This window comes from Dipodomys merriami, unplaced genomic scaffold, assembly GCF_024711535.1.
Source record: "Dipodomys merriami isolate MVZ:Mamm:240054 unplaced genomic scaffold, mDipMer1.0.p SCAF_45, whole genome shotgun sequence".
Classification (NCBI taxonomy): domain Eukaryota; kingdom Metazoa; phylum Chordata; class Mammalia; order Rodentia; family Heteromyidae; genus Dipodomys; species Dipodomys merriami.
In genome coordinates, this window is record NW_027206013.1 from 12,160,901 (window position 1) to 12,180,495 (window position 19,595).

At 42.4% G+C, this 19,595-nt stretch overlaps 1 protein-coding gene across 2 annotated transcripts in view; it reads left to right on the forward strand.

Moving 5' to 3' along the window:
• LOC138808475 (citron Rho-interacting kinase) overlaps nt 1-19,595 on the forward strand; it is a 168,209-nt gene that overhangs the window by 105,206 nt on the left and 43,408 nt on the right. For both annotated transcript variants that reach the window (XM_069994746.1, XM_069994747.1), the window contains 3 exons: nt 917-1,091; nt 5,752-5,949; nt 15,189-15,242. In XM_069994746.1, coding sequence (XP_069850847.1) covers nt 917-1,091; nt 5,752-5,949; nt 15,189-15,242 — 427 coding nt within the window. The remainder of the gene's footprint in view (nt 1-916; nt 1,092-5,751; nt 5,950-15,188; nt 15,243-19,595) is intronic.

Consider the following 19,595-nt stretch of genomic DNA (forward strand, 5'->3'; position numbering starts at 1 on the left):
CTCTCTTAAATGCTCTTACTACTGTGGCCTCTGTTTTGAATCAGGTTTTCTTAAGTACTTCAAATTACCATCAGATTACAGAGTGCTTTGGTCTGTCTAATGAGACTATTTATAGTGTGCTTTCAAAAAGCTGCTGCCCCTGTTCCCCAGATGTGCCTTCTGTAATCAGTAAGAGGTGATCTTGTGTGCACCCAATTGGGCCATCCATTCTGCTGTAGTTAGCTAGCTACCCCCTGGGGGGTGGACGGCTGTAGTTCAGCAAGGACTTGTCTGTAGCCAGGAGCACTCTGATTATAACTTTTTTTGTTTTTTTTGCCTGAAGAATTATACTGTCCAAGAATTTTACCGCTCCCCCCCAACCCCCGATTTTTCCCTTCAGAGAAAAACATCTTCCCCTTAATCTAAACTAGTTTGATTGATTACTTTTCAGACTTGGAGGATTTGGAGTTATCCTAGATTTTGATACTTGTAAACAGTTGGGTGAAGTGGTGAGGAAGCCCTGCAGAGAACTAGAAGGAATAACATCATCTCTCCTTTATTGCAACTTTTTCCCAGAGTCTGTACTGGTGAGCTGTCGGGACCATTCCTATACTCTAAGGAGGCCCTTTCCTGCTCTCCTGTATAGACTCTCAAAGACGATAAGAAATAAAAGTCGACCAAAGGAATGAAATGTGAGCATCTCTATGCCCTCATTGACCATACTCAACCCCATAGTGAGGGATGCTGAGCAGTGATGACTGATTGGTTCCCAGGTTCCCAGGCTGTGGTCCTGCCTATGAGGTCACATCAGGAATATCCATAGTGCCCTTGATGAGGACTCCTACCTTGGCTCAGTTCTGTCTGTTGTCCTGTGGAGACCTGTTCACCTCTGACCTGACTTTTAATTTGATTTGGATCTTTCCACCACCCCCACTAGGAAGGCCCAAGAAGAGATGATTTCAGAACTCAGGCAACAGAAATTTTATTTGGAGACACAGGCTGGGAAATTGGAGGCTCAGAACCGAAAGCTGGAAGAGCAGCTGGAGAAAATCAGCCACCAAGATCACAGTGACAAGAATCGGTTGCTGGAGCTGGAGACAAGGCTCAGGGAGGTGAGATGCTGGGTCATCTTCTGAGAGCTTTCATTGGGGGAATTTAGGCCCTCAACCAACCAGGTTTCAGAAAACATGTACCCAGGAAGCCTTGTTCAGGCAGTGGCCTTGAGCATGGTGACTAAGAGTATAGTTGGGCCACATGATTCTCGATTAGCATTCTTTTTTTTTTTTTGGTGGTTGTAGAACTTGAACTCTAGGCCTCGGAGCTGTCCATGAGCTCTTCAGCTCAAGGCAAATGCTCTACCACTTGAGCCACAGCGCCACTTCTGGCTTTCTGGTGGTTAATTGGAGATAGGAGTCTAACGAACTTTGCTATCCAGGCTGGCTTCAAACCATGATTCGCAGATCTAAGTCTCCTGAGTAGCTGGGATTACACATGTGAACTACTGATGTCCAGCCAGATGATCTTTCTAAGGAAAAGACTTCAATAGATGGGTCTGAGAGTTACCTACCCTTGGGGAACACTCATGTTTGGTCATGTCTTTATTTGTATTGGAATATTTATAATAAAGGCACGTCCCCCAAAAGACAGAAAAACTGCGATCTCATGTTTCCTGGAGTTTCCAAGGTATGGGTCCCTTCCATTAGGATCACCTGGAGTGTTTTACAATGTAGACTCCCTGGTATTGCCTCTTTTTAAAAAAATTCTTTTAGTTTTAAATTAGCCTACATTAATAGTATTAAGAGGGTTTCATTATGTTGATTTCATAGATATAGATGTGTATAGAGGCCTTCAGCTTTTAAAAAATAGAATTGTTTTATATACTACATTCTTTATACATATATTTTTAATGTGGTACTGAGGAATTGAACCCAGAGCCTCATGCATGCTAGGCAAGCACTCTGCTACTAAGCCACAATCCCAGTCTTCCACATTCTTTTTTTATCCATTCATCTCTTGTAGGGCATTGGGACTGTTTGCATAACTTAGCTAAGGTACAGATGCCTTTGTGATGTCCTGTCATATAAAATTTCGGCTAATGCCCTGGAAGTTTTGTCTTGGAAATCATGGGATAGCTTGATGTTTTAGTTTTTTAAGAATCAGGGCTGGGAAGGTGTCTCAGTAGTAGAGCGTTTGCCTCGCATGCATGACGCCTTGGGTTTGATTCCTCAGCACCACATAAGCAAAAAGAAAAAAGCCAGAAGTGGCGCTGTGGCTCAAGTAGTAGAGTGCTAGCCTTGAGCTGAAGAGCTGAGGGACAGCACCCAGGCCCAGAGTTCAGGCCCCACGACCGGACCTCCCCCTCCCTCCCCCCCCAAAAAAAGAATCTCCATACTGATTTCCATAATGGTTGCACTAATTTACATTCTTACCAACAGTTGTGTTAGGGTCCCTTCTTCCTGGCCTCCTCACCAACACTTTTGTTTGTATTCTTGATGGTGGCTAATCCTTAATGGACTGTAGTGGAATGGCAGTATTGTTTTGATTTGTTGTTTTGATTATATAAGTGATAAAGGAAGTAGGAAATGTGAAATGAGTCAAGAGCAGACAGGAAGGGGGAGAATGATAGAAGGGATGATCACGAAGCAGTGGACCCGAAAGTGGATGTTCAGTTGTAACCCCCTTGCACAGCATTTTGAGGTTTAGAAAAAAAATCACCGGAAATGGGGAAAGAAATTTTTATTTTCAACAAGATCCCCTGGCGATTTGTCTCTCCCCTGGAGTTTGAGAATTGTCAACCTAGTTGTCTAAAAGCCTTCGATGGCGCCCTCACCACTACAGTTCAGGCTATATTTTTATTCTTGCTGGTGGAGTCAGCCTTAAGGAAGTGAGTGTAAATAATCCAGACAGATTTCTTTAGCTTGGGAGCATCAGCTGGCTGTCTTTTGCCTTCCCTTTCCAAATATGTCTGTCTTCCCGAGCCTGCCCTGCAGCAGTAGCTCATCTGGGCAATTACAGTGTCCCCAAGGAAGCTTGTTGCTTTTTTTTTTTTTTTTCTTTCTTCCTTGAATCAGTCTAGCAACTCTTCCCCTCTATCCCCCAGGATGGTAGGAGAAACTTAAAATGTTTCATAAGAGGCTCAGGGCTCTATATTCTCCCTGGGAGTTTTACAGTTTAGCTCTAAATATAACAAGGCCCGTCCATCTTCTCTCTGGCAACATGCTGTTATTGAGATTAAGAGCAGAGGCGTCGGCCTCAGATCTGATCCACATGAAAGGGCCCAATCCTTTCCCCTTTCCCTGTGGGTACAGCTGTAGCTTTTCTCTAGCAAAGCATGTGGAGTCTTCAAGGTGAAAGGCTCCTGGGTTCGCCTTCCACTGCCCAGTGTCCTGCTCCTGATCTATCCTTCACCCCGTCACCTGTCTCTCAGGGTTTTGTAAAGGGATAATCAGGATTGTGCAGGCTTACTGGTAGAGTCCCAGCCTGCTCTGATGGCTGATATTATAAGTATTGGCAAGCAAGGACTGGAGCCAGACTCCTGGGTTTGAATGCAAGCCCTGCCATAGTTGTTGGGATTTAAAAAAAAATTATGCTTATTTACCTAGGTGATGTTTGCTCACTTGCTTACTCTCTCAATGGCACAGTTTGCTTGTCTGTAAAGTGGAGGTGATGGTAGCCCCCCCCCCCCCACATACACTGTGGTTGTTATGAAGATGAATACAATGCCTAGTGTGTTCTAAGGGCTATGGGATATTCTGGTGCCATCCCTGTGGTCATCATCATCCAGACCTTAGAGCTGTGACTTTAGAGTTGGATTTGTTAAGGACTTCCGGATCTAACAAAAATCTGCCAGTTTTTGTGGTAGTAGACATTGCTGTTACGGTAATGTCTACATTACATAGTAATTACATGGCAACATCGACATTACTACTGCAGACTAATGGAGCAGACATTAGTTACTGCATTATTCTAATCAAGTTCAAGTTCAACATTTAATTGACACTTTATTTTATTTTATTTTTTTTTTTTTCAGTTATGGGGCTTGAACTCAGAGCATGGGCTCTGTCCCTGAATTTTTTCGCTCAAGACTAGTGTTCTACCACTTGAACCACAGCTTCACTTCCAGTTTTCTGGTGGTTCATTGGGAGATAAGAGTCTCATGGACTTTTCTGTCCTGGCTGGCTTTGAACTGCTATCCTCAGATCTCAGCCTCCTGAGTAGCTAGGATTGAGTCACTAGCACCTAGCACCTTTTATTTTACTTATGACTCTGGCTTTTCCTCTTCTCTTCCCCCTGGTGGCCAGTGGTTTTTAACACCTGCTTAGAAACACAGGAGATAACTTTTGACTCTTCCCCTCTGCCCTTTGTTTCCTGTCCCATCCCAATTAACCACCAAGTCTTGTTGGTTTGGGCCTTTGGCAGTTCCTCCTTCTCTTCACCCTGAGGACCATTTGATATCTCCTCTGTATCCCCTAGCCTAGTGAGCCAAGTTCCTACCCCACATCCCTACTGGCAGTCCCCTTAGATAGTGAATGAGCTCCCCATGGGCAGCATCTTTTACACTTGGCATTGGTCCATGGAGCAACCTTGTCAGCCCCAGTTAGGTTAGTAGACATGCCTCAGTCTCCATTACCACCTTACCTTTGCATGTCCTTATGGATTCTTCAACAGAACTGAACAGATCAGAGTCATTTCCTATACCATCCTTACTTGTTCTGACCATTGCACTTGGGGATGCTTGGTTTTAACTTTCCTTTTCCCCCAACTTGAAGGCAGAGACTGTCTTTCATTTTCTATTTTCATATTTGCACAGAGAATGGCGAAGTAAATTTTGCTTGAGTGCATGAAACATTGAGTTGGATGGGTGGGCAGATGGAGGGAGAGATTACCTCAAACTATGATATTAATGCATGATATCTCATGAGAATCAGTCAGAGCAGAGCGAGACTGTTTGGAAGAAATAGAATTCAGCCTGTTGTTCCATTTTACGTTCTAATTATAAAGGTGTCTCTAACTAATATGATGTTATTTATATCCACTTACCTTTAAATGCCTTTCTAATAAGGATAACTGTCATAATTTTCTTTCATGATTCTTGCTGTGTAACTTTTCTTTTAAAGCTTGCCCAGGCATTTGGATATTTGTAAGCAAGAGATGGTTAGATTATACAGTCTTATAGTCCATTGGGAATGGGTTCCTGGTCTCTCCTGTGATACCAAAATCTGGATGCTCAGCTCTATTATGTAAAATGGAGAAGCATTTGCATGTAACCTACACACATCCTTATGTATACTTTATATCTCTAGATTACTCAGATATATGTTACAATGTAAACATAGGCAAATAGTTACACTTTATTGCTTAGGGAACAATGCCAAGTCTGTACATCTTCAGGCATGTTCAATCCAGATGTAGTTTTCTTATTTTCTCTGGATATTTTCAAGCCATGGTTGGTTGAATCCAGGATTATAGAACTAAGGCTGATGTCTTCCTGTGGGTCCTTTCATATTGATCTTAGAAACTGATGAGTACTGAGAAGTTGAGTCTTAGACCAGGTTTAAGCTGCAGGTTGATTTTCAGGTCCTGTCTGCATTTTCTCTTCCTTTGAGGGTCACCAAGCATCTCTCTCTCTCTCTCTCTTTCTCTTTCTCTCTCTCTTTCTCTCTCTCTCTCTCACTCTCTCTCTCTCTCTCTTTCTCTCTCTCTCTCTGTCTCTTTCTCTGTCTCTCTCTCTGTCTCTCTCTTTTTGTCTGTTTCTATCTCTGTCTCTCTCAGGTCAGCCTGGAGCATGAGGAACAGAAGCTGGAGCTGAAGCGCCAGCTCACAGAGCTGCAGCTGTCCCTGCAGGAGCGCGAGTCACAGCTGACGGCCCTGCAGGCCGCCCGGGCTGCCTTGGAAAGCCAGCTTCACCAGGCAAAGACAGAGCTGGAGGAGACGACTGCCGAAGCAGAAGAGGAGATCCAGGCTCTCACGGTAGGTCTGTCTGGGAGGAGCACCATCAGGCTATGGTCTCAGCTAGAAGGAGCATGGTACGAGGATCTTTCTTTACCCTTGCAGATCCTAGTAGGGAAAAAGAGATCCACAGAGAGAGTTAATTGGCAGAAAGTGGGCTTTATAGACTTCTCCTTCATTGGAGTTAGTATGTGAGCTCAAAATTCTTCCTTTATGTATCCTCCTTCTTTATAAACAATTATGTTTCAAATTTTGCTTACCTGGTCTTTTAGTTTATATTTTCAATTTTTAAAAAAATTAAATTTTTAATTGAAAACTTTAGTTTTTAATAGTCATAAAAATAACAATATTCTTATATTTTACAGTAGGGTTCCTCTCCACCCCTAATACTGGGGATTTAATTCAAGGCCTTATACTGGTGGCAGGATTCTACTTTTTGAGGTAGGGTCTCATTTTGTCTGGACCAGCCTGAACTATGATCCTCCTCCTCCTTAGGCTTCCTTGTTGGAGAGAGCAGGAATAAGCCACTGCACCCAACCATTGGTTGAATTGGACTGGCATCCATTTTTTTTTTTTTGCCCAGGCTTGCTTTGAACTGCTATCCTCCTTCATCTCCACCTCCAAGTAGTTAGGATTACAGGCTTGAGCCATCTTGCAATATTCTTGCTACCATATTTCTGTTTTTTTGTTTTGTTTTGTTTGTGTTATTTTTAAAGCTGTGGATCCTGCTTTATGTCTTCATTTTTATTTTATTTTTTGTTGGTCATGGTGCTTAACTGAGGCCCTGGGTGCTGTCCCTGAGCCTCTTTGTGCTCAAGGCTAGCACTCTACCACTTGAGCCATAGTTCCACTTCTGTTTTTTTGAGTGGTTAATTGAAGATAAGAGTTTCATGGGGATTTTTCTGCCTGGGCTGGCTGTGAACTCTGATCCTCAAATCTCAGCCTCCTGAGTATCTAGGATTAAAATTGTGAGCCACTGGCACCTGGCTTTTACTTTTACTTTTTAGTAATGGGCATTATTTGTACCAATGGGGTATCACTGTGACAATTTCACATGTGTATCTGGTACACTTTTTAAATTTTTGTGGTGGGGTCTCTCTATGTAGTCCACATTCACTTCAAACTCATCTTTCTCCATCTCACAAGGGCTGGGATTACAAGTGTGCACCACCACACCCTACATGTTTTGTGTATTTTCTATGCATCTTTTATGATCTGAATGAGAATAATTGAGAGTTTTGATTTTTTTTTTTCTGAAGGAGATCTGGCTTCCCTGCTCTTTTTGAGAGACTGGGCTGCTCAGCTAGAGAGTTCTTAGTTTTTTTTCTGGAAGTCCAAGAAGGAGATGTGACTGCCAAGTAGACTAGGTCACTTTGGGTGCCAGACTTCATACTTTCCTTACCTTTCAGGGGTGCCCCTTGGAAAACACTCATTTTGTTTGTTTGTTTTGTCAGTTGTGGGGCTTAAACTTCTGGCCTGGGTGCTGTCCCTAAGCTCTTTGACTCATCAAGGCTAGCATTCTACCACCTTGAACCACAGCTCCACTTCTGGTTATCTGATGGTTAATTGGAGATAAAAGTCTCATGGACTGTCTTGTCCAGGCTGGCTTTGAACTGTAATCCTCAGATGTCAGCCCTCCAGAGTAGCTAGGATTCTAGTGTGAGCCACCAGCTCCCAGCAAACCCTGTCATTCCTCTAAGACTATTTGGTGGGCCTGGACTCTGAGTCTAGAAAGCTGCATGGGTTTGAATGACTAATATCAACTAAACATAGCTAAGCATGGTTTCTCATTGTGACATACTATAACTGCCAGGTGGATGGGCACACTCATGCCTGCTGGTCAGGATGCCCTGTCCTGTGGGTCTGGACACAGTGTGGCTGATTGGATTCATCATGTTTTAAATGGGTACCCTATTCATTCCCATTCAACTTGGATTCTGGCCCTATCTCCATCAGCTGATAGCACTAGGAGTGGCCATATCCATTTATTGGTTTATAATTCAAGTTGTTTAAAAGTGTGTGTGTGTGTGTGTGTGTGTGTGTGTGTGTGTGTGTGTGTGTGTGTGTGTGTGTGTGTGTGTGTATCTCTTTGAACTAGTTTTATTCTTTAGAAGTTACCTCCTATGATCTGTACCAAGTTGAGGATGTGATCTTTGATGCCAGCTTCCTTTGGGACTGATTAGGATCATAATGGCCCTAATGGTACAGAATAACTCCTATAAGGAAGATGCTTATGCAGGTTAGATTTTTTTTTTTCTGGGACTTACGCCAAGTGTGGATATTGATCGAGACTTTTAAGTCTCATCATCTCCATGAGAACACTCATTCAACAATGCCATGTGCTCCAATATTTTGTTTGGGAAAAAATTGTCATGACACGGTTTTGTTTATATTCTGCTTTGCTTTTAAATGGATTGAAAGCAGTTTGGAAAGATTATATAAAAAACAACACAAAACAAAGAACAGGACACAAAGAATGAAAAGGCAAAGAGAAAATATGTGCAGAGGAGAAAAAAAATGGAGTGAGGCAGTAAATTGATCTGCCAAGATGGCTTATTATGCACTTGCTAGAGGTAAGTGGGTAGGGAGATATAGGTAGAATTTCTTTTTTTTTTTTTTTATTGGGGGGAAGGGCGGAATTTGGTGAGGAAAGAACTGAGGATTGAATTCAGGGCTCCAGCCCCTTTTACCTTGGTTATTTCAAGGTAGGATCTCCCTTTATGCCCCAGCTGGCCTGGGGCACAGTCCTCCTATTTGTACTTCCCCCAGATCTCTGGGGATGACAGGTCCATGCCCCTGCACCTGCCAATGTGCTTTCCCTCAGAGCTGGGGTAGCAGGTGTGCACCACCTCCATCATTGATATGATGGAGTCTCTCATATTTATTTCTTTGCCTGAGCTGGCCTCAAATAGTGATCTCCTAGTCTCTGCCTCCCCAAGTCTCTAGGATTACAGGCTTGAACTTATGTGCTTAGCTGATACACATTTCCTAGCTGCTCTAGGAAGACACCTAAATTTGAACCACTGCTATTTAGTGTATTGCATATGAGTATCCTGTGCCCCTCTCCCGAATGAAAATGAGACAATAGTGATTTAATCTAAATTTAATGAGCACTTGCTTGTGCCTAATGCTGTGTCTTGAGTTGTCCCCCCTCTCTGCCCCCAGGCATTGGCCTGTAATTCCTCCAATCATTTTCCTTTGAAGCAACCAAGAATGACAGTTTATTTTGCTCCTCAGTTGGAATTGAAAAGGCAGGTGGTAGCTGTATGTTTTGTCCTTTCCCCCACCCATTTGGAAGGGGAAAAATATAAAATAGAATAGAATGTGTATCGCTGCTTCTTATCTGTGGGGAAATTAGTCCTTTAAATCCTGCCTGACTGCGGGTTGGAATGTGCTCTGACTAGCGGCTGCTAGAAACCTAGCACAGCAGCAAGTCACGACTTAATTTAGCTGGATGAGATCACTGCCTTAGAGCATCTTAAAAAATACAAAACAAAACAAAAAAGCTTCCTAGGTCTAGAAACTAGGGCTCTGTCACTTGTATACATGAAGGTGTCATGGGAAATAGGGCTTGTTCAAACTGATGGCAAGAAAGCTGGGCATTGTGTTGCATGCCTATAATTCCAGCCCTCAGGAGGCCGAGGTAGGACGATTGCAAATTTGAAGCCAGCTTAGGCTCTATGTAGCCTATCTCAAGGAAAAAAAACAAATGCTTTCTTACAAATAGTTGTTTGTAAGCCTATCATATGCAACTCTTTTAAGCAAATCAGTAAAGACAGTATGCTTTGGTTCAGTTTTGAGACTGTGGGCTTTTTTCCTTCCTCTCTTCCTGAATGGCTTGCTTGACTTTATTTTGAAGAATATACTGCTTGCTTACTTTGCTTTTGCTTTCCCCTTTCCCTTTCGTTTCGTTTCGTTTCGTTTCGTTTCCTTTCCTTTCCTTTCCTTTCCTTCTCCTCTCTCTCTCTCTCTCTCTCTCTCTCTCTCTCTCTCTCTCTCTCTCTCTTTGAGGCCCACGTCCAGACCCAACACAAACATCAATCAAATTAAGTGAGCTAGATCTAAAATGATCTCCTGTGAGCTTCACAGCATAGTGTTTTATCAATAAATAGGAACAGACAAATGGACTGTTATTGCTTAATTCTAACAGACGTCCATCTCAGCTTAGGAAGGGAGCAGTTACCTGATTTGGCCCCCGCTTCTGGACACATTAGATGGAGCACAGTTAAATTAGGGCTTTCCATTAAAGGAACCTGCAGGGGCAACTGGCAGGCCATTGTTGGCCTTCTTAACTGCTTCCTTCCTTCCCACACACTGTATCAGCCCTGTTAACTGCATTTGCATTGAAATTCATTGGAAAGCTAAGATTGACAGCAGCAAAGTCAACTTGGAACAGAAAACTGCTTTTAAGATACTTCATTTAGGGGCTGGGAATGTGGCTTAGTGGTAGAGTGCTTGCCTAGCATTCATTAAGACCTGAGTTTGATTGCTCAGTACCACATAAACAGGAAGTGGCACTGTGGCTCAAGTAGTAGAGCAAAAGGAGCTCAGGGACAGTGCCCAGGCCCTGAGTTCAAGCCCCAGGACTTGGGAGTGGGCAGGGGAGGTGATGGGAAGATACTTCATTTGTCACTGGAAGAGAAGAAAATTTTTTTGGGGGGGGCTTGACATGATATTATGTAAGACTGGAGTCTGCATACTTGATAGCAGCATTCAATTGTGTCGTGTGACCAAGTATGACTCTGAATAGCCTTGTAGGCACACGGTGTTTGCTTTGTAGGCATCAACAGGGCCTTGCAAACACGCTCTGGGTTTCTGTTCCCATGTTCTTTAACTGGTCAAATGGTGAGGGGAAGCTAGAGATCCTCATGAGGAGATCCTTCCTCCTGCAAAGTGTGGCTATGGCCTTCCAAACTCATCCATCCTCTGATCTGTGAGAATTATGAATCGATGCACGGGCTGATTCCTTTACATAAACACCAAGCCTCATATCTAGTTACTTAAGCTCTCTGCGTGATAACCAAGCTGTGAAATTGGGGCATGTAAACTGAGTCTTGTTTGGTGTTGCTTTCACAAGGAGAAGGGGTGGGTGGGCTGCACCGGAAGCCCAAGAGTTCTAGAACATGACCATGAATCGCAGAAAGCCGTCACAAGTCAGAACTAGCTTCCTTTCAGTTCTGCAGGCCTGGGCTTTGAATCAGGGCTGTATTTGTAATTCACCCCCTTTTTTCCTCTTAACTTCCCTTCATATTAGTGCAAATGTAGAGACACCCCACGAAGAGCATCCTTGGTCCTCAATCTGTCTCAGTGCCACCCAGCTTCCAGGTCACTGTTTCCCAAGTGGGTCCTTGGACCCCAGTTGCTCCCAGGCATACTATTTTTATAACAGTCTCAAAGTTGTCATTTGATGTTATTCACTCTGTTAATGTTTGCTTAAATTTATACTAGGTTAACACTTGTACCTTCTGGGGGTCCTTTATAAATTAAAAGAGAATAACTATCAATTCCCCATAGTACTTAATATGTAAGGAGCCCTGTAATATTTCATTGAGAGAACCCAAAGCTTGTCTTATCTATTTTACTATCATTGTATATACTCTCTTCCCCCTCCCTGCTCTTTATTTATTTTTTACTGATACTAGGGCTTGAACTCAAGGCTTCATATGCTCACTCAGCCTTTTCCTTCTATGGCTAGTGCTCTACTACTTGAGCCACATCTCCAATCTCTACAGTCTAGCTTTTTTTGCTGGTTACTTGAAGATAGGAATCTTCTAGATTTTTCTGCCAGTAGCTAGCCACTGATGCCTGGGTATACTATATCCTTGTATATTCCATGACCTGTGTTTATCCTTCCTTCCTTCCCTCATTCTCTCCTTTTTTCCTCCCTCCTACCCTTCCTCCTCTCTTCCTCCCTCCTTCCTTCCCTCCTTCCTTCTGTTCCTCCCTCCCTCCCTCCCTCCCTCCCTCCCTCCCTCCCTCCCTCCCTCCCTCCCTCCTCCCTCCCTCCCTCCCTTCCTTCCTTCCTTCCTTCCTTCCTTCCTTCCTTCCTTCCTTCCTTCCTTCCTTCCTTCCTTCCTTCCTTCCTTCCTTCTTTTCTCTCTCTCTAAGAAACATAATAACATACTTCTTACCATTTTCTTAGATCGCTGAATAGTTAAATGTTATTGAATGTTATGAATGTCATAGCATTCATAGCAGAGTCACTTTCACATTTTATATGTATGCTTCCAAATCATTAATAAAATTAATGGCCCTAAAGGCTGTAGGTCATGATTTGCATCTTCAGAGAGGATTGCCATTTCATGTGTTCAAATTATCCAAAGGCTCCATAATGGCTAATTGTAATCAACATAAATCAGTATTAGTGATTGAAAATTTCAGACTCCAGTGCTACAGTTCAGTGAGTTTTTCATGGTATAAGTTACTTGAAAACTTTCCTATTAATGAGAAAATAGAGCAGAATGAGAAAGTGCAGCAGCAGCCGGACACTAGGGCCACATGCCTGAAATCCTAGCTACTCAACAGGCTGAGAGATCTGCAGGATCCAAGCCAACCTAGAAAGAAAAGCCCATGAACCTCTCATGTCTAGTTAACTAGTAAAAAGCAGGACTAGAGGTGTGGTTCAAATGGTAGAGTGCCAGCTAGGTAAATAGGCTGAGCAGGTGCAAGGCCCTGAGTTCAAACCCTAGTACTGGCAAAAACAACAACCACAAAAACGGACTGTAACTCAGAAAAGAATAAAAACCCAGTGTATAAAATGGTGTCACATTAGCACCTTGACTTCTGTACTCCCAGGCACCTCCAGAAGACAAGATGGTACCCGACACAGTGTAAACAGTGGGCAGATCCCTGTTCTGTTCTTTTGCTTAGGGAATAAGGACAAAAGACAATTTCTGTGTGCCGATACTGGGGACGGGCTCTTTCACTCAGTTTCTTGATCACTGAGCTGTGTCTCAGTCTCACGTTTTAGCTGCAGTCTTGAGGACTCTTCTGCCCTTTCCTGTGCTTTGCATGGCTGGCTCTTCCCTATCCTGTGGGTTTCAGTTTAAATGTCATTGCTGCAGCCAAGCTGCAGTGGACCACCTCGTCTTAGTCCCTGTCTGTTCTCCTTTCCCCCTGTCTTCCAGTCCCCTCATTGTCTCTTCCTGGCATTTGTTATAGTCTTCCATCATGCAGTTAGTTTCTGTCTTCACCAAGAATGCCAGCATCAGCTGCATGTACTGTATCTGACTACATACGGTGTCAGGTATAGAGTGTGCACTGAAGATTTTTAGCAGCTGATGGCACTTGTGTTAGATAGCTTTCTGTCACTGTGACAGAGGCCCTGAGACAAATCAACTTAAAAGAAGGAAAGGGTCAGGTGCCAGTGGCTCATGCCTGTAATCCTAGCGACTCGGGAGCCTGAGATCTGAGGATCACGGTTCAAAGCCAGTCCTGGCAGGAAAGTCCATGAGACTCTTATCTCCAGTCCACCAGAAAACTGGAAGTGGCCCTGTGGCCCAAGTGGTAGAGCACTTGCCTTGAGCTGAAGAACTCAGGGACAGTGCCCAGGCCCAGAGTACAAGCCCCCATGCTCAGAGTTTAACCCCCATGACCAACCTAAAAAAAAAAAAAATAGAGGAAAGGTCGGCTGGGAGTGTAGCTCAGTGGTAGAGTGCTTGTCTTGCATGCATGAAGCCCTGGGTTTAATTCCTCAGTACCACATACACAGAAAAAGCTAGAAGTGGCACTATGGCTCAAGCGGTAGAGTGCTAGTCTTGAGCAAAAGAAGCTCAAGGACAGTGACCAGGCCCTGAGTTCAGGCTCCAGGACTGGCAAAAATAAATAAGTAAATAAAGACAGACAGACATTAAAGGTCTACTTGGGGCTCATAGTTTCTGAGGTTCTTGTCTGCAGACACTTGGCTTAGAGCCTGTGGCCAAGTGGTTTCCTGGTGGGAGTGCACAGCAGGCAGAGGAAACCTGTTCACCTCTTAAAAGCTGGGATGCAGAAAGAGTGACAGGAAGGGGCCAGGGTACCTCATATCTTCATCAAGGGCATGCCCCCTGATCAAGCATCCTCTGTCTAGGCAACATCCTCATCTTAAAGAGTCTACTCCCTCCCAGTAGTGCCACAGGCTGCTACCAAGCCTATAATGTGAGAACCTCTGGGGGACACGTAGGATCTACCATAGCAGGAACACTATGGTTTTAGGGCAGCATTGCCTCAGAGAAAACCCATTTGTTTACTTCCAGGTCAATGTGTGGTTTTGTGAACTTCAGCAGCTTCTATTGTTGGTTTTTCTCTCCCTCTCTTTTTTTTTTTCTTCTTTGAGACAGAGTTGTACTGTGTATGTCATTCAGACTGTCCTTGAATTGATCCTTCTGCCTCCTGAGTGCTGGGATTATAGGGGTAAATCACTGAGCTGGACTCTCAGAAGGCCACTACTTTTTCTTGGGGGGAGTGTGTGTGTGTGTGTGTGTGTGTGTGTGTGTGTGTGTGTGTGTGTGTGTGTGTGTGTGTGTGTGTGTGTGTGTGTGTGTGTGTGTGTGTGTGTGTGTGTGTGTGTGTGTGTGTCTGTGTGTGTGTGTGTCTGTGTCTGTGTCTGTGTGTCTGTGTGTCTGTGTGTCTGTGTGTCTGTGTGTGTCTGTGTGTGTCTGTGTGTCTGTGTGTCTGTGTGTGTGTCTGTGTCTGTGTCTGTGTCTGTGTCTGTGTGTCTGTGTCTGTGTGTCTGTGTGTCTGTGTGTCTGTGTGTGTGTGTACATGCACATATATACCATAAATGAGTCCTATGTGTAAGGGGTCAGTTGGAGAGAAGACTGCCCATCACTAAGTTACTAATCTTTCTGGAATCTTTTCAGAATGAGGGATTAGGACAAATGTAGGTGAATAAAACTATATCGTTAATTGCTTTTCCTTTGTCTATCAGTAGTGCCAAAGTATTATGTTATAAATAAAAAATATTTGTTCAAGGTATGGATATATGGCCTAAATATTATTATTAACACGGTATCCATATGCTTCTTTAACTTATTTTGATGTGGCTGATGACTTGATTAATTCTTTCTTTTTTACTTTTAAGAAATGCTGGGGCTGCTATAATAGTTTTCCTGGCCCGTTCTCTGTATTTGAAGGGTATTGGTTTGTTTATTTAGGCAGTAGTGGGTTTTGAGCCCAGTGCCTCAACACTGAACCACACCTTGTTTTGTGTGTTTGATTCTTCGAATGTAGAATGGTATTCTCCCCTGTGAAAAATTTATAGTTCACTTCTTACCTTCTAGGCACATAGAGATGAAATCCAGCGCAAATTTGATGCCCTTCGTAACAGCTGCACTGTGAGTATCAAATAGTCAAAGTCAACTAAGATACCAGGAAACTAAAACAGCAAAAGAAAAGGGGCTATTTTCTTTATAGCATGAGTGGCTGGTGGGTTTTGTCATTGTTGTTGTTTGTTTTTGCTTTCATTTTGTCTTGTTTTGGTGGTACTGGGGTTTGAAATCAGGACCTCATTTTTCTAGGCAGGCACTCTACTACTTGAGCCATGGCCTCAGCCCTTTTTGCTTTAGATATTTTTCAAATAGAGCCTTACAGTTAATGTCTGGGCTGACCTGAACCTCCATCCTCCTATTTACAATGCCTGCAAAGCTGGGATAACAGGCATGCAGCAGTTTATAACTAGCTGAAATGGGGTCTTGTGAACTTTTTACCTGGATGGGCCTTGAATTCCAGTCTTCCTAGCCTCGATCTCCTGAGTAACTAGGAAGTCAAACATCAGCTCCCACACCTAGTGGCTGAGTTTTGATATGAACTGTAGCTTGAGGCAGATATTAGGGCCAAACTTATTTGTAAATTTTGGGTCTTAGATATTCATTTGATTTAGAAAATCAAAACCGTTCCCCAAAGCCTTGGTCAAAGACTCCAAATGTGATAGACAGGTGGGTTTTCAAAGCTTCTCTGGTCTGTGACTACTACTCAGAGGAAATGGAAATGTTAACTCCCTCACAGAAGGAATTTGCTCTCCTACTCTGCAATTTCAAAATCTCAGACCCTTTGGGCTATGTTCCATTTATTGAGAGATGCGAATTCTATTAGCAGATAAGCATCATTCAGAGGTTATATAATAAAGTCCATGGAAAAACAAAGGAGGGACTGAAATAGGTCCCTGCCAGAAGAGGGGGATGGTGTCCCAATTCATGCTTCCAGCTCTCTTTTTTTATTCAATCTTTTCATCAACTTATCTGATTAGTCCTATGTGATGGTGTCTTTGTGCTATTTGCATCTGTGAATTTTTAGAATTTCACGCACATATGCATGCACACACACAGCTGTTTAGCTACTATAACTGGGACATTCTTAATTTAGGTACAGAATGCACTTAATAAAGCACATAAATGCACTGATCTTAGTGCATGCAGGAAAACTTTTGCATATACAGACAGTGGTGCAACAAAATACAGATCCTAGAAGGTTCCAGTTCCTAGAAGGTTCTTACACAACTTCTTCTTTGGAGCCAGTTTCTGTTATTCTGACCTGTGATACATTAATTTTGTCTGATTTTTTACTTCATATAAATGGAATTCAAAGAGTATATACACTTTGGGGCTAAGCATTTTCTTTTTTCATTTTTTCCTTTTTGTTTTTTAAGTTGTGAAGTTCTTCCTTATGGTTGTATTTGTCAACCATTTATTCTTTTTCATTACTGTGTAGTGAATCAAAACATATTGTAATCCGTTCTCTTGTTGATAGGCATTTGGATTGTTTCTGGGATGAATAAAGCCGCCAGGAAGCATTTGGTACAAGTCCTCTGGTGGCTGCAAACACTTCATTCTGGTGAACAGATACCCAAGAGTGGAATTGCTAGGTCAGGAGATATGCCACTTTTTGGCAGACAGGCTTTTGGCCTGTGTTTCCAGATCTGATATTGGATCTGAACAGGTCTGCTTTAGTATGTCATCAGATAGATTGCTCCCATCTCTTCTCCCTTCCTTCAAGAGCTGCTGGGGAAAATTCTGTTCCTGTACTCTTCTGCCTAGTTTTTTTTTTTAAAGTTCCTTTCTTTGGTTTCTTATTTTTGTGTCAGATTTATTTGCTATCAAATACATACATGTTTAATAGCGATCACAGTGTAAAATACAGATAATTTTATCACTGTGATTCTTCCCTCCTGCTCTTTTATTTTTGTGATAGTTAGTGTGTAGCACAGGTTGGCCTCTAACTTGAGATCTTCCTGCTTCAAGTCTTCATGTACTGGGATTATAGGTACGTAGCACCACACCTAGCCTGTGATTCTTTTCCTTGTACTAACGTTTCTTTAAACTTGTATTTTTTAAACAATGTGTTCACCTGTAATCTTGTTCCATTTATCTGAAGTTATCTTTTCTACTTTTTAAAGTTTTTGACGTATGAAAATGAAGAAATTCTTATAGTTTTATGGGCATATAATTGGTGTGTCATAAACTGATGAGCTATGACATATGTATACACCTAAGAAACCAAAACAATAGGAAAAAAGGAAAGAACATATCCATTACCCTTAAAAGTCCCATTGCTCTTTTGTAATTTTATTCATGCCCCTTTTATTTTTACTGGTACCAGAGCTTAAACTCAGGGTCTCACATGCTCACTTAGCTTTGTCTCTCATGGCTGCCACTCTACCACTTGAGCCACACCTCCAGTTCAGCACTTATGCTGGTTAAGTGGAGATCAAATCTCAGGGACTTTTTGCCTGATCTGGCTTTGAACTGTGATCCTTAGGTCTCAGCTTCCTGAGTAGTTAGGATTACCGGTGTGAGTCACTCGTGTCCACTATACCCTCCCCATTCCCCACATTAGCTATTTGATATATAGTCATTTTAATAACTGCTATTTGGATGCTGGGTGAGGAAAGAGAGGTAGCTTCTGTAGTTCCCATGTACATTCGAGTGCCAGAAACAGCAAGACTTATGAATCAGAGCCATAGAAATTGGTACCTCTGTGGTAGATTTCTTGCAATAATTAAATTATGTGATGCATTCAGAGGGCTCACACAGGATTTGGCTTATAGAAAGGACTAAGTAATTTTGGTTATTCTTATTATTTTTCTTTATCATACTGGGCTTTATAGCATAATCTTTTATCTGGAAAAATGCCTCTGTGACTTTTAAAAAGCCTAGAATCCACTGCTTTGGGACCTTTGGCCACCATAGTACAAGTACAGTGATAACTTTTGCAAGTTCAAGGCTGCTTTAAAATAATTTAGGGGAGGGTGATAGATGTTTCTTTCTTTTTTTTTTTTACGTTTTTTATTGTAAAAATACTGTACAGAGGGGTTACAGTTACATGAAGGTGTTTCATTCTTTTCTGGCATGGTCCAATGACATTTCTCTTGGTCATTGGCAAGAACTGTCTGTAATCACTCAATTGCTAGGAGCACCCAGTTGGCAGTTTCCACAAAGCCAGAGAGCAATAAGAATTTTTTTTCCCTACCATTTCTATATTTCGAAGGGATTTATAAAAGGATTTGATTCAATCTGGCACCTAAAACCCTACCTAAGTCTGTTTTAGAGGGAGTTGGTGGGCAAGCATATGACACAGCTTTAATTATGAATCAATCTGTCAGCTATAAGATTAAAAATAAATAATATGCAAATCATTGCCTTCAGGAAAGAACTAGGCATGAAAAATAGGATTCCATTCCTGAGTCTTGTTAGCCTGGTGCTTGTTGTTTGTTTTCTTCACCCCTGATGTGCTGCTGGACACCTTTCCTGGCCCCTCCCTCTCTTTAACTCATCATTCGATGAAAGGGGTCAACATTTATCTTCCAGCCCTGTGAGGTTTATGCCTTAGCCTTGAGAAGGAAAAGATAAAGCTCAAACAGAGATCTTGGGTACTTCCTTCTTCTTCTTCTTCTTCTTTTTTTGACACTGAGAGTAGATAATATGTGTGTGTGTGTGTGTGTGTGTGTGTGTGTGTGTGTGTGTGTGTGTGTGTGTGTGTGTGTGTGTGTGTGTGTGTGTGTGTGTGTGTGTGTGTGTGTGTGTGTGTGTGTGTGTGTGTGTATGCCCTCCTTCCTCTCTTTTAGAATGGCTGACACTAAAATCTTTTATCTGCAAACACAGCCTGTAAGAAAAGCTGTGCTCACCCCTGAAGCTACTGCCCTTATGACTTTTGATATATATATATATATATATATATATATATATATTTTTTTTTTTTTTTTTTTGGTAAAGATGGAATCATCCTTCAGATTTTTTTTTTAATACCCTCTGTCTTTGGGTCTTAAAGGTTAACTGACTCATAAAAGAATATACTCATGGGAATATACTCATGGCCACCATGTAGACCTAAGAAAGCTTCTCTGTTACAAAGACCCAGAAGACAAATCAAACAAAATATTGAGTTAAACACCTCCCTGTGTTAGAGGGTACACAGGGTGGGACCATGAGCACAGATGGTTGGATTTCAGTGCCGGGTTCAAATTCTAGCTTTGTCATCTAGTAGCTCATGCTCTTGGGGAATTACTTAGCCCAGGCTACCCCAATTTCCCCATCTATAAAACAACAAGCATGACTAATGCCTACTTTAATGAGCAGTTTTAGAGATTGCTTCTGCCTTTCATTGTAACCATGGAGACCATTAACTTACTCCTTACTGGGTTTAAAGTCAGTTTAGTATTTGCCAACTCAATATATGTGTGTATAGACATGTCT